Below are 14,450 nucleotides of genomic sequence, written 5' to 3'. Positions count from 1 at the left end.
ACTAAATACCTTGTGAGGATGGAACAGAAAACCAAACCAGAAAAATAAGAAAAATAACTTGTGAAAGTTTTATATATGAAAAAAAAAAACCTTAATATTTGACAATCTACATTGTAGGCTCCTTTATAGCTGAAATTTGCCGGCATTTAAAGTTGGAGCAGTTAAAAATCATTTGCATCCCTAAGTTCATTTCTCTATAGAGCTCAAGTGACCAAGTAGTAAAGATGATAAAGGCACAGAAAACCCAGAAATGGAAAGTGTACTATTCACAATTCACAGAGGAATATCAGAAAAGGAACGCACATAATTAAATCGATCAAACCAGTAGATGGCCATTAATGGCCGTAAGGGTTGCTGGCAGAGTTTAATAAGGTACAAAGTACAGATCAAAACAATTCAGACATGGTAACAAAGAAAGCACCCCACTGTCCTTTTTTCTCCCCAAAGCAACCCCATAGTCCTTCAAGTGTATCAGATTATCAAACTAGAAGAAACCCAATGCATCACTGCCTTTTACCCTGTCACTCACTCCATGCAGGTATGCATTTGTAAATTTGTATCTACTCTATTCTATTTTGTCCATGGCTTCTATAAGAGACACTGTCTCTTAACTCACCGCCCAATGTTCACCCAACTCTGCTAAATCCTCAACTATAAGAAGAGCCCTTCTCCTCCTACCTTCTGCATCACCAACCCAACTTCAGCAAGAGCTGTATACCCTTTCTTATCTGTCTTTGCGATATTTCTCTGATAGCAATGGCTTACAAACCTCATTCTTCACTGCTGCCTCTCATTGCCATCTTTGTTATCCTTGCTGCAATAGCTGGGGAAGCAGTTGCAGGACGCATCATTCCGAGAAACCCCAGTAAAGATGATAAGAAACAACCTCAGTTCTTGATTGGCCATGACGGCAGTTTTCTCATTCCGGGCTTTGGGCGGGTCTTGCTTCCACCACTGCATAAGTCACCTCACCTTACATTCCCTGGCACTGGTAGCAGTGGCAGAACTGGTGGAAGTCGAAATTATGTTCCAGGTGGGGATGATACATTTGTCCCAAACCCTGGTTATGAGGTTACAAACCCTGGCCAGGGTGGTGGGAGTACTCCTGCAGCAACATCCTCCCATCCTTGAATTTGTTTGGCAATGACTCAGTGAGCTTTGAATAAGTATGCTAGCCCTTCTGTTTCTGTCCACTGGTGTCTGCTAGATGTGTGTGTTTCTATTCTACTGCATTTGGTCGTTTAGGGTGAGATAGCTGGATGCTTATGTAGTTATGTATGTCAGTTCGCACTGCAGTGAGAGACCACAGTTCTTTATCACTTGAAATAAAACTAGATCTGTGTTTTGCTTGTGCATGCGATATGCCATTCTACTACACTCTTTAGCCATATTTTCATTTTACATAACGTGTATCAGGATTTGAGTGAGTGAGTGATTTGGAAGGTGGACCTAATAGGAGAACACTTGGCGCAAGAAAACAAATGAATAAATGGATGCACTTCAAATCCGACAGTAAATGGAATGGGACATTTATTATTGGTTTTATACATTCAAGTGTGTGTCATTTGCCTAAGAATTTATCGGGGATTACCGTGTCAATACTCAATATCAAGGTTACCCAACAAAGTCAAAACTAGCAAAACGACATCAAATTAATGCATGGTTAGGTGTGCCATCATTATCAATGAAGACTATATACAGACTAGCTTAACATGTATAAACTTGTTAACTTCAGTTTGGCATGATAACAATTGACAAACACCATCCTGGTCTATAAATCATAACTCATCAACCAGTGATATGTATATATGAATACTACACAGCATTCTTAAGTTAACTTCCATAACTGAATGATATGAATAATATGATCCACTTGAATTTGTATGTTCCCTGAATTAGAGGGCCATAAAAAAGCAATTGTTTCTAAATCACATTTGATCAAAAGGGCATATGATTTTTCAATGCCAAGTAAACATCATGAATTCAGAATCTGGACCTGACCCAGCCAACACCCGCAAAGGCCTTCAAGCTTGGACTTGAACCTGTCACATAATCATAGAAATGTCATTATACAAAAAGGAAAAAAAAAAACCTTTGATAAATTGTTTCCCAGTGATGTAAAGTAATGCCGAGTGATGAAAACAGAAATTCTAAGCAATGTTCATTTTATTGATTGCATACTACGGATTTTTCAACAACATTCTACTAAAAAACAGAAGCAAACAAACACAGGTCATTATATAACCAATAATCTAATTGACTCAACACAATGTTTAGTTTATTGATTGCATCTCTGGAAGTTTATAGTAATATGTATTCCAATTATAGCTTTGGCCTCTCAACTGTAGCACCTTCCGATTTAGCCATCTATGAGGAATTGACCAGTAAAAGACACTGGTCTGAAGGGCCATCTACTGTTTAGATATTTTACATGAAAAGATGAACTCTGATTTAGAATTACAAAAAATTCTTTGTTCTTAGAAAATCCAAGAACTGAGAATTTCACTACTTCGGTTTAAAGCAACAATTGCATAAATTACTATATATATATATGTATACCCGAAAAAGAAAAGGTAAGGGGAAGCTGATTAGCATAAGTAGGTACGGTTGTGGAAGCAGAACATTGGTTTGTCACCCAGACCTAAAATAAATACAACCACCAACCATGGATTGTCACATTGAATACACAATGAATTCAACTACTCAACTCAGGACAAAAGGCAACCCTGTCATTCTTCCATGCAATCAAGGATCTCATTACTCTCCATATGTCCAGATCAATAATGTCTATTCAAATACAATTAAATTAAATTTATCTCTAGACCAATAACTTCTTAGTATATCAATAAATGCCCATAAATAGAAATATGAATGCTAATGAGGTTCCACAGTGAAAGGGGCCACAATGTTCATCTCAAAATTCAATATCAGAACAAAAAAAAAAAAAAAATTGTAACTTTATGAACAGCACGAAGAATATGAGCTTCTCCATCAATTAATCATCAAAAATTCTTTCTGGGTTGGACCACAAGAATCCAGAAAACACAAAGTGGACACATGACATCAATTGCATTCATTCAAAATACCAAAGAGAGAGAAACACACATCAAGGAAACAGAGAAAGTGGGACTGCAGGGTCGACCTGATTCAAAAGAATGTGGCTGTCGTCTAGAGCGAAAAAGAATCAGAGGCCGTGGCGACTACCATCTTGACGATAATGAAGCAGAGGAACGCGAAGAAGATCGAGAGGAAAAGGTAATCCACGAACACGAAGAACTTGGTTGACCCGTGGTTCCTCTTCTTCTTCTTCAAGCTGTTGGCGTCTTTGGATTCCCGGTGTGTTTCTTCGACCTTCGCCATTGTTGTCTGTGCCCAGTCGCAGATGGGTCTCGGATCTAGAGGAGGAGGGTCACAGGATCCAGGTGCAACAGATTTTCCAGATCCGGGCGTTTATTTTTAATTTCCAGAAATTTTAGGGTCCTCTGTGCGCGAGAGAGGAGGATTTGGCTGGCTATGAGCGGTTGAATCCCGCGCGCTTTGTAAATGTTCTGAGGTCACGTGCAGGACACGTGTGATGCGCAATAGAGGAAAATGGGCTTTGCAAGCCTTTGTATATAAATTGGGCTAGAAGCCCAGAAACCCAGAACCATAATGAAAAATCAATATGGCAAAATTGGTGGTGCAGCCCTTTGGAAATAAAATCAGTATTGACTAACATTTACCATCATAATTTGCTTTTTCCAAATTTTTGTATACAAATTGATGTAACAGTATCTTATTTATTCATATCTAGTCAAAATCTTCTTAATGGCACTATAATACAAGTGTAAAGTCTCTACAAGCGGTAACATGAATTGCAGCAGACCTGTCGAAATTTACAGTTTTTCTAATAAAATTCTGTGAGAAAAAAAATATAAAACACATCTCATAAAAAAAAAAAAAAAAAAAAACCTTTGATGGTGTATAGCTTATGATGCTTTCCATTACACAGCCAATGCAGGATGATCTCCCCTTACGACAAGTATGTTATTCGCACTTTGCAATATAAAATGTTTGGCTTCAAAGTACTAATAGAGTGGAAATGGTGGTTGATCTGTTAAATGTAGAAAGCTGCCTCTCAGTACCATGTTTTCTAGTTAATTTAGTCCTGCTCAGAGAAGAACAAAATAATTTATTAGGCATCTTTGAACATGTAATGAAATTCTCAAATAGGCCCTGCAGTAACGGCGCTGATGTAACATACCTTAGAAGAACTGCTCGACGAAGAAGCAGATTCTGCTCCAGATGATGCCTCAGATATAGAGGACTCTGACTTCTCATTTGAATAACTGTACAGACAAAGTTTCCAACAGTGAGAGAAGATAGAAAGATTACTCTATGGCAGGGGTTCTTAGACAGAATTTCTCAACATATGAAGACAACTAGGATCAGAGGCTTACGTTGAGAGTATGGTAACCCAAATGAGCTCCACACAGTCCACCCAAAGGAGCCTTTGTTCAACAGGGATCAGACCATAGGTAACCAGATGAGCAAATGGCCAAAGTTTCCACCCTGCCTGTCATGCCAGCCACAATTATAAGTAGGTTACAGCGTACCAATTAAACTGATATTGGCTAAAACTCACATCAACAAGCATTTACATCAAATATCAAAATTATAAGAAGTAATACTGAAAATTTTCTAGCTAGCCTTCCAAAATACATTAAGGTCTGAAGAAACATCTCCATTTTTTTTCCTCTTTCCCCCTTGATCCTTGTATAAGTTTTTCTTGGTAGTATCACCTTAAGCTCTTCTTATATGAATATGAATACAAGTAAGAGAATCAATTACTACTATGAGTAGGCCACATTAGGTCAAATTTCCAAACTTAAAACGAATATAAGGTCAACATATCCTCAAGTGATTAGACAGACAACTCCATCTGATTTAAAAAGTACTCTTCAAAATCCAGTCAAAAAGAACAATCACATGCACCCACAAAAAACAATAAAAAGACATTTAAAACTATTGTAATGAAGATTTAGAAGAGTTTCTTACTGTCAGCATTGGCCAAAATGTAGTCTTCAGTTCTTTAAAAATCTTGGCTGGGGACTCTAAACGCAAGAACCCCAAAACCACATAATATATGCTGTTCCAAATTGCCGCCCACACTGTTTGGTCAAAGGCTATTTTGGCAGGGACCACCCACCAATCTTCCAAAGGAAAAAGAGCCTGGAAACCATAGTAGATAATTTCACCCATTCATAGAAACCCACCAAACCAGCCAGAAATAAGCAAATATGGACAAGAATCATCACCTCACAAAATTGGTAGTAATAATGAGAAAGAGATCCATGGAACGTAAACCCAACAAGGCCTGATCTGAACATGCGTTGTCGGTCAAACTCGAAAATCCGCTTCCCTTCATAACACTTCATATTCAATGAGGAATAACTTAGAAACCATAAAAACAAGTCTTGATGAGATAATCTTATTGGAAGAGAGACTTACTTGGGCAATCCAATCTCCTATAGTATATACAATCCCACTTATCACCATTTTGGCTAAAACAGGATTTGCTTTGAGAGCTTGTTCATAGGCAATCCAATTGTGTTCAGGTACATACCTTAGTATCTCATAAAGGGTCCATCCCTGAAAAATTCTTGAAGATTAGCTTTTACATGCAACATACAACCTACAGAGGCAACCTCTTTATTCAATATAACGTATGAAATAACTCAATTTTGGTTCAGCTCATAATTCTACTGAAAAAAGAAGTTCCAAACCCAACAGAAACTGAGTATAGATCAAAAGGGAAGGCTGAAAGGAAAGGCTGAGAATTTCAAGCAAATCATCAACAAATTAAAATCCGAGTTGGGGACACCCCCTTAAATAAAATCAATAAGCATTAAGGACCAACTCATTCCTGAAAGGAAAGGCTGAGAATTTCAAGCAAATCATCAACAAATTAAGACATGCCCATTTCAAAGCTCACAGTACCATAGAAAATAAAAAGCACTTCCAAAGTTTCACATACTCTATAAGAGAGAAAGCCCTTCAAAGATTCTGTAGCTTACTTCCATATGAGCTAGCATCAAATCCATGAATTCACACAGACCCATATGATTATTGATCACCAGAAGTTAAAAAAAACCTTAGTAACAAACAAAGAACAGTATGTATGAGATAACGTACATGCCAATAATCATGGTCAATCGTGAGCAACTTAGAGACCGCAAAGGTCCCAAATCCCAAAACAATTAAGGCGTTAATAGCTCTGCTGGTCAACTTATCCATTTTATCCCCCTCTTCTTTCTCTTGAGAATAAGATGATGAAAGAACTTCAAATTCTTCAGACCCATTAAGCAACAAGCGGTTCTCTTGGTCCTTTGCAAGCTTATCCTTTAATGGAACCACCTCTCTGTCCTCTGTGATGGACCCAACAGTCCAGTTTCGTTTTTGACGGGGCGAGAAGCCGAATTGCTTTGATGGGTCGGGTTTGCCGGAGGTTTGGGTACAAAGGAAGAGTGGGAGAAAGTTGGGTTTGTGAGAGTGAGCAGTGGAGGAGGGGTTTGTGAGTGAGAGGAGCTTATGAGCTGCAGTTATGCTAAGAGCTGCCATTGGTGGTTAATAGAGTTTTAGAGATGGAGCTGGGACTCTGGGAGCGAATTGGATACAACCAGAAAATTTGGGAATTTCAATAATGATTACGTATGTTAAAGTAACTTGGGCTTGCTTCTTTTGATAATACACATGAAACATATGGTTCTCGATGCTTAATTCTGTGGAACAGAGAAAACAATCGTGCTTGCCTATTTTACCATACATCATACGTACTTGTTACCACCTACTACCGTACCGGAGTTATGTCTTTGACTTTTTCCTCGGTTTGACCATTTGTGAGATATAAAATTGGGACTTTTGTCACAACTGAAGCACAAGCTAGTTAGTTTTGACTTCATAATTTACTATATTGATAAGTGAAAAAATTTCAATGATTGCAAGTCCTTAGAGTTAATTTAAGAAGTGAGAGTGGATGATATAATGGAATATAAATATTAACATATCCATATTGTGATTCCCTATAGTGTAACATAAAAGAAATCTCATTTTGGAATTGTAAAATACAACGAGAAGTTTAAGACAAACATTCACACAATTACACAACCCTATACATAAAATAAAGGCAAGGAAGGTTGTTTCATCTTTAAGAATTTTATTCGTTCCGAACAAAATAGTAGTTTGGGATTTGTACACGGGTATGGATGCAATATACCATATTGCACCAACTCTGTCCGTTGTAAACCTGGTCTATTTGTTATAACAGTACCAAATCGGAGAAATGTGTTCTGACGATGATCGTTATTGTGCATTGTTTGGAGGCAATATGAGAAGCGGCATTGGGCACTAGGGCCTAATTGTTTGATAAGCGAACGAGCTAGAGGTAACCATCCCAAGCCTAATACACCAGCAACATTACCCTCACGGCCATATTCAACCATAATGATCTGATTAGTACCACACCCGAAAACCATATTTGGAATAGTTTCCATGTGGGTTGAATTTGAGAAGAAGCTAAAGGTTTCTGATGCAAGATAGCCTTCAGAAGTAGAACCATCATCGTACTTCATATTGTATGAGCACAAGTTATCTTAAATTTGCATACTCTGGGAAAGCAGAGGGGGTGGCGATTACAGAGAAGTTTTCGATAAGAAGAGGATTGCGAATTGAAGAAAAAGGGTTGTCTTTGGTAAAAGCAGTGGTTTCCGGGCCCTCTACACTCTTGGCATTGGGTACATATAAGGCCACTTCCTGTATCCATGTGAAGGAAGTAAGGAATGGATGTGGGTGCTGAGCCGAAGGTGCCTATGCTTACTTGTGCTATGAAAACAGAGTCCTTCTGATAATCAACTTCTGCTCGCAAAGCATTAGCGTTGGAATACTTGGCCTGCGAATCTTTGCTTAGGTGCATGGCGCGAGCTTTGGATTGGAGAACAAGATTTTGGGTTCTTTGTGATTGTGCCAGGTTGGGTTGGTAGAGGGGTGACTCTGGCGATTAATTAATTAAAGGAAAAATGTTCTAAAACCTGGTTGTAAAACCTTTTTTGAGCCTTCAGATCTCCTACAATCCACCAGTTTTTTTTGTTTTTTTAATGGCAAATCCAAGAACCTTAACCTAGCAAAGTTGATAAAGGTTTTACCAAAAGTGATGTGGCAACTAAATAAGTAAGTTGATGTAGCAAATATTTTTTTATTCCTTAATTATGAATTAGCATTCTCTAGCTAGCTAAGTAGTAATTCATGCATTTTGGGTACAATCTTGAGGGCCAAAATGCAATAACCTTCTGTTAAGATCATATACAAAACGCTGATTTGTCTGCTGGTATGCACCTATGATGGTCTCCTCATCATTGGGTATCATTGCCAAGCAAAAAAACTCTCGCCCGAAAATATCACCAAGATAAAACGCTCCCTGAGGCTGCACCACAAGATCCGCATTCCTCAAATGGAATGTGATGGTAGGAAGATTGCGAAACCCTTCTCTTGATGCTGACCTTTGGTAGCACAAATTGAAAAACCTCTGTTTTTGAATCCGAAACACGCCACCAATCCTGGAGAAGTAACTCTCCAGGGCTCGTTCCAAGATTTGGTAGGCTGGTCTAACAATGAACGTGTAGGCAGTCCCCGAGTCGATTACAGTTCCTCCATGAGCACCTCTCATAGCAAAATTGGACTCCGGGATTCGTAGACGTGTACCTGCAATACTAATGTCTCGCAAGATCACAAAGTATTGATTGAATGTACCATATTGCAACAAGTCTGTTTGTTGTAGACTTGTTCTGTTTGGTATGTCTGCACCAAATCTGAGATATGTGTTGGGACTGTGATGGTCATTGGGCATTGTTTGGAGGCAATGTGAGAACAGACCCCCTGCATTAGCACCTAATTGCTTGACAAGGGATTGAGGTGACCATCCCAAACCCATTATACCAGCAACCTGACCACCCCCACTGCCATAACTATCCATGCCTAACTGATTAAAACCACACCCGAAAACCATGTTTCGAATAACCTCTCTTGGGGCTGAATTTGATTCGAAAGTGAAGCTTTCTGATGCAAGATAGCCTTCAGTGGAAGCGCCATCCTGGTACTCCACGTGGTATGAGCAAAAGTTTTGGATGCATTGTCCGGGGAAGCAGAGGGGGTGACGATTACAAACAAGTTTTTGATAAGTAAGGGATTGCAAATCGGGGAAAAGGGGTTGTGTTTGGGGGAAGCAGTGGCGGCCTTGTTTTCTGCAGTCTCGGCATTGGATCCATGTAAGCCCACTCCCTGTGTCCATGTCAAGAAAATAAGAAATGGGTGTTGACCTTGGGAATGTGCCTATGCTCACTTGTGCTAAAAAAGTTGAGTCCTTTTGATAATCAACTTTCGAACGCACAACATTAGGGTAGGAATTATTGTTATACTTGCCTTGCAAGTCTTCGCTCAGGTGTTTGGCGCGAGCTTTCGATAGGAGAATGAGGTTTTGAGTTCTTTCGGATTCTGTGAGGTTGGGTTGGTAGAGGGGTGACTCTGCAGAATCGCGGTGGATGAGTTTGATGCTCAACCCAGCTGGTTTTGCAAAGGTGAGTGTTGCTTGCACCAAGACAATAGATAAAATGTACATAGAAAGAAATTTGAGTACATTGTTGGCCATGGTGATTCCAATTGTATGTTGAGCAATCTAATTGTGGTGAAACTTGATTAAACCACCAGATGGTTATATATGGTGTGGATTGTGAGGTGATTAAGGCAAAGAAGGCTTTAACTCACAGCAGATCAGATTTGATAGTTAAGACTAAAAACCAACTGTGATCTTGGTTGATTCAGACTTGGAAAGTGTTTTGAGGAGCTGATTATTATTTACAAGCTTACCAAGTTATGAGATAATAGTTATCCTTTCTATTTAACCAATGTTCCCCAAGTTCCCGTCTTGAAAAATGACACTATCTATTATAGATTGCCTCTAATTTAAAATAAAATCTGGTTACTGCACATATATGTGACACAAGATTTGAAAATCTTTTATCAATATTATAATATATTTCTAATTAATTACTTTTTAGATGTCATCTTTCTGTTGTACGTGATTAATTTATCAATAAATCTGAACTTAACCGTTACAAATTAATTAAAGATGTTACATATACTACATGAATTACATTCCGAGCAATAAGAGAATATATATAATAAGCTATTTGGCAAATGTGGACGCCCACATTAGATAATCCTTATTCTATACTTACATATATATATATATATGCATGTATACACACATGCAGGTAAGCCACGACATAATAATCTACAGAGACTACACGATAAAAGGAATTATACTAAGGGGACTAATAAATATAAGCTTTTGGCTTTGGATATGTGGTATGAATAGTTGGTTTCCTCATCTTAAGTGATATGACCCTCACGTAAGGCTTGGTCACAAACTCTTTCCCCTGTGCTTTTATAACCCCAGTAGTCATAGAAGTCCCATTACAGGGCTTGAAAGAGCTTGTCCCTCCACTCTGTTTCAGGCTTTTACCAACTTGGCCGCCATAGCTAGGAAAAGCACTTTTATTCTTGTTTAAGCCAAAAGTTTGCAAAGAGTTCAATGGGGTCGAATTTGATCCTTGAATATCCACCACTTCTAATGGATCATAAATTGCTCTGTTGATGTCAGCAAGCAACTCTGTTGGGGAGTCAAATGCATTTGTGGAATTGTAAAACATCTGAAACGTTTTGAGGCAGTAAAGGTGGAGAAGTTTGCATTCTTCAGACATATCACTCATGCCATTATTCACCAGAACATGTTCCAGAAACCCTTTCTTCTTTTCCTCCAATATCTTCTGTATAACCCCAATTGATTCTTCAACCCCCAGATTTGGATTTTCCTTCATCTGCAGCACAACAAGGTTTTGCTTCCCCTCCTCTTGCTCCTTCTGCAAATTAATATAATGCCTCCAATTAAAGTACTGAAAATTAAGATTAGTACTCAACAAATTGACAATTAATAACATGATCATTAATCATTATGGACTACCTGGTAGCTTTGAATCTCGTTTAAGAGCCTTGTCAAAACCATGAGTAAGTTTGTGACTGGCTCATTTTGAGGGCACTCTAGGATGTGTATTGGTGGAGGTGGACTGAGCAGAAGAGCTGCGGTAAGAACAATTGTCTGTGCGGCAGAGGAGCCTGTGGCCACTTGGAGGTACTCAACCACTGATGGGGTATGCCCATTTCTGCTCCACTCTGCTTCCTTTAACCATTTGACAAATGTTTGATACCACTACATTCGGTAAAAAAGAAAATAAGTAACAGAGTTTTTACCATAGTCCATGTGGTTACAAAGAAGGTGCAAGAAAAATATGTGAATTGAATTAAATTTTAAATCAAAATCTTACTAGATCTTGTAGGTAGCTCTGTATGTCATATCCATTTTTGTTGAAGAATTGCAAAGAAATGTCATCAAGAAGATCTTTGAGAGCGTTAAATATAGTCTTGCCATGTCCATTTGAGCCTTTCTGCTGCCATCTGAATATTGTATATGATATCCAATTTAATTAGAAAAATAAGATGACTTACTTCAGTTTTGTATGCACTACCATACGATAATTTTTGCTTATTTATATACCTTTTTACAGCATTGGTCAGAGTTTCCAATTCATTGAGTGAGGCTCCCTTATCAAAAAAATCATCAGCAACTGTGACAAGGATTGCACTTTTGGCAACAACCAAGCGTATATTTGAAAGGGAAGGAATTGATAGGGTGGAAGCAACTGCAAAATAACAGTATGTGGTTTTCTCTCTAGCAAAGCCCATGTCAGAAAGACCCATGCCCTTTGACCACTTTTCTAACTCCTTTAATTCACTTCTGAATATGGATTGCCGTAGAGTAAAATTCTCAATTGCAAGTTGTAGCAGCAAGGCATTGCTTGGACAAGATAATCTGCAGGGTAATTAATCCAAGTACTGCTTAATTAATCAGATAATTAATCTCAATTAATTAATATGATTTAATTAATTACCTATAGGAAAAGGGTTTTCCCGTCCATGGACCAATAGTTTCTTTGCTCTCAAGGCACCTCCTGTGTTCCAGATGATCCAACCGAGCAAGCCATGAACGACTAATTTCATGCTTGATCTACACAATTAGTTTTTTTTTTTTTTTTTTTTTTTTCTTTTGAGAAACTCAGTTATAAGTTTATAGTACTAATTAATGTCATAATCACAACAACTCAGGTATATTTATGACAGCTGTACAAAAAATGAAAGGAGTGATATACCTAATAGCTACTATTATACCATAGAGGATTTGACGTTGTGTGCTGATTTCATGCTAGCTAATTAATTAGAACTACGTTTTTTATAGTGTAGACTCATAATCAGAAGTGTTTATTATTTAAATATTTTCTTTATAAAAAATTGATAAAATCAAAAATTATTTATTTATGTAATTATTATTAAACAAACAGACAGTGTGTTTATTTTATAATATTTATATGGCCAAATTATTTTTGATTTAATTAATTTTTTACAAGATAATAAATAAAAAACGGTTTCGATCATAAACTTACACTGTAAAATAAAATAATTTTAATTAATTAATATGACATTAATTAGCACACAAAGGATTAGCAAAGAATCAAAATTAGATACGTAGAATTATAGTAGTTTTTTGTTTTATGACAGTAACATGGCAATCTTAGTCATAAAACATTTTTTTTATTTATAGTCATAAAACATTATGATTACATTCTCAAAAAAAAAAAAAAAGAAAACATTATGATTACAAGATATGTTAATGCAATTCTATTGCAGCCCTCTTTCCATGAATTCACATAATAATGTCCACGTGTAGTACGTTTACGAAGTCTACAAGTACACACGTACACATATATACTTCAATGCGTTTACCTACACCTAAGGTATATAAGGGTTCATTAATTCTTAATTAGGTACTTATTCTCACATTGAATGTGGCGTTTATTCAATGTCTATATGTACGCTGTATGTACAGTGAATTTACTGTGCAGGAATCGTGGCAAGATATAAAGTAAACCAAAATTACCTACACTCTGGATTCAAAGCAGAATTTCCAGTAAAAAATAATCTTAGATGAGTTACATAAATTAGGAGATTATATTAGTCTAAAAATTAATCCTAAAATTAAAAGATTATATTAATATATTGTTGATAATATGCTTATGGCAAATTTAATTGGTATGGTATAAAAATTAAGTTGACTCATATACCAATAATATAGGAAAGCGAGCTATGATTTTTGATCTATATACATCTAATATATTATCTCAGGTACAAATATTAGACAGATCAACTATGAGTAAGACAGTTAGATCTCTAAAAAATTTGTAAAAATTGGAATAGTTTTACTACTTATTAATTTTCAGACGGAATATGTATGGATCTGAAATTAATAAATGGTTCGTAGGTAGGTACCTCCATGTCCACATGTTTGGACAATATAAGTCAAATAGGCCAAAAACTCTTTGTTTCCTGTCTTCATGAAAGCGTATGCCGTAGCTGCTGGGGATGATAATTGGATTAACCCATCTAATAAATCTTCAGTGTGGCGTGGTAAAACCTCATTATATGTCTCGGGCAAAGCTTCAAGACATGCCATGAGTCTTGGATGGTACTGGTGCTGGCAAGGAAGCACCCACCTGCTGAATATTTGGTATCTCTCTTGGAAGACTTGTTTTATGAGCGGTGTTGAACCATTAGAGAAACAAACATGCAGGCCTTTGTTCTGTGCAAGTTCAACCATTGCTGGGAAAACAATCACAAACCACTCAGGGAGCAAAGAACCATTAATATTCATTTGCTTTTGCTGCTCTTTCAGTAGTAGCTCTTCTGTATTTGCAAGGATGAACGCCAACCCTAAATTTAGTCACCAAACAAGTACAACAAACAAAAAAAGACTGAGAATTAATGAATTAAACTGTAAAATAAAATGGGTATTTTCTGAATTTGATTAATTTCTAACTAATAGAAACTCATACCTTTTTGAATGGCGGCATGGCCAACATTCCAGGTGGAGAGTGCAACAATGCAAGCAAGAGTTGAAGTGAGGCAGTGTATGGTGGGAACATGATCACCACCAGCTGCAGTCTCAGTCTCTCCCCAGAAGCCTTCTCTATTTTGGTTGCGGAGAACCCAATTCAAGCAACCCTCGAACAGCGGCCGATCAGATAGCTGAGGATTCGGAATCATTGCGAGCCAAGCTGTGTTATAAGCACATGGAGGATTAACAAGAAAACAAAGATCAACATCCGATAATGAGAATATCTCTTGTTTAATCTTCATTACAAGATTTTTAATCAAAGATTCTTGCAAATCCATGACAGCTAGATCTTAATTATATTAATTTAGAGAGTCACACACACACAGAGGCAGTGCACAATTCTTTTTGCTTCTCT

The 14,450-nt window shown here is 37.4% G+C and overlaps 4 protein-coding genes across 4 annotated transcripts; 1 reads left to right on the top strand and 3 right to left on the bottom strand.

Annotated features, from left to right (window-relative positions):
- Positions 1–120: 120 nt before the first annotated feature.
- LOC147288300 (cell wall protein precursor) lies at positions 121–1,518 on the top strand. The gene has a single exon (XM_086242731.1). The coding sequence runs from the start codon at positions 757–759 to the stop codon at positions 1,129–1,131; it is 375 nt and encodes a 124-aa protein (XP_086098857.1). The 5' UTR covers positions 121–756; the 3' UTR covers positions 1,132–1,518.
- Positions 1,519–3,745: 2,227 nt separating this feature from the next.
- On the bottom strand, positions 3,746–6,673 carry LOC147288299 (uncharacterized). The gene is made up of 7 exons (XM_086242730.1): positions 6,175–6,673; positions 5,491–5,631; positions 5,298–5,411; positions 5,038–5,211; positions 4,440–4,555; positions 4,244–4,328; positions 3,746–4,147 (listed from the first exon to the last, which is right to left on the bottom strand). Exons 1-7 carry the CDS (start codon positions 6,598–6,600, stop codon positions 4,142–4,144), a joined length of 1,062 nt encoding a protein of 353 aa, XP_086098856.1. The 5' UTR covers positions 6,601–6,673; the 3' UTR covers positions 3,746–4,141.
- A 1,605-nt stretch (positions 6,674–8,278) lies between these two features.
- Positions 8,279–9,679, bottom strand: LOC147288298 (aspartic proteinase CDR1-like). The gene has a single exon (XM_086241002.1). The coding sequence runs from the start codon at positions 9,677–9,679 to the stop codon at positions 8,279–8,281; it is 1,401 nt and encodes a 466-aa protein (XP_086097128.1).
- A 611-nt stretch (positions 9,680–10,290) lies between these two features.
- Positions 10,291–14,450, bottom strand: TPS04 (terpene synthase 04). Its single transcript, XM_086241001.1, has 7 exons — positions 14,034–14,450; positions 13,448–13,911; positions 12,039–12,154; positions 11,645–11,959; positions 11,415–11,544; positions 11,054–11,299; positions 10,291–10,952 (listed from the first exon to the last, which is right to left on the bottom strand). The coding sequence occupies exons 1-7, from the start codon at positions 14,371–14,373 to the stop codon at positions 10,365–10,367; spliced, it is 2,199 nt and encodes a 732-aa protein (XP_086097127.1). The 5' UTR covers positions 14,374–14,450; the 3' UTR covers positions 10,291–10,364.

Source organism: Dryas octopetala, chromosome 4, assembly GCF_963921425.1.
Source record: "Dryas octopetala chromosome 4, drDryOcto1.1, whole genome shotgun sequence".
Taxonomy (NCBI): Eukaryota; Viridiplantae; Streptophyta; class Magnoliopsida; order Rosales; family Rosaceae; genus Dryas; species Dryas octopetala.
The sequence above is the reverse complement of the archived record's forward strand: the minus strand, read 5'-3'. Positions and strand labels throughout refer to the sequence as shown.

Coding starts and splice junctions, on each gene's coding strand:
- LOC147288300 (XM_086242731.1), top strand. CDS start 757: ATGGCTTACAAACCTCATTCTTCACTGCTGCCTCTCATTGCCATCTTT.
- LOC147288299 (XM_086242730.1), bottom strand. CDS start 6,600: ATGGCAGCTCTTAGCATAACTGCAGCTCATAAGCTCCTCTCACTCACA. Junction 5,412..5,490: donor TAGGAGATTGGATTGCCCAA/GTAAGTCTCTCT, acceptor TTGAATATGAAG/TGTTATGAAGGGAAGCGGAT. Junction 4,329..4,439: donor TGGGTTACCATACTCTCAAC/GTAAGCCTCTGA, acceptor TTGTCTGTACAG/TTATTCAAATGAGAAGTCAG.
- LOC147288298 (XM_086241002.1), bottom strand. CDS start 9,679: ATGGCCAACAATGTACTCAAATTTCTTTCTATGTACATTTTATCTATT.
- TPS04 (XM_086241001.1), bottom strand. CDS start 14,373: ATGGATTTGCAAGAATCTTTGATTAAAAATCTTGTAATGAAGATTAAA. Junction 13,912..14,033: donor CCATGCCGCCATTCAAAAAG/GTATGAGTTTCT, acceptor GACTAAATTTAG/GGTTGGCGTTCATCCTTGCA. Junction 11,960..12,038: donor GGAAAACCCTTTTCCTATAG/GTAATTAATTAA, acceptor ATTACCCTGCAG/ATTATCTTGTCCAAGCAATG.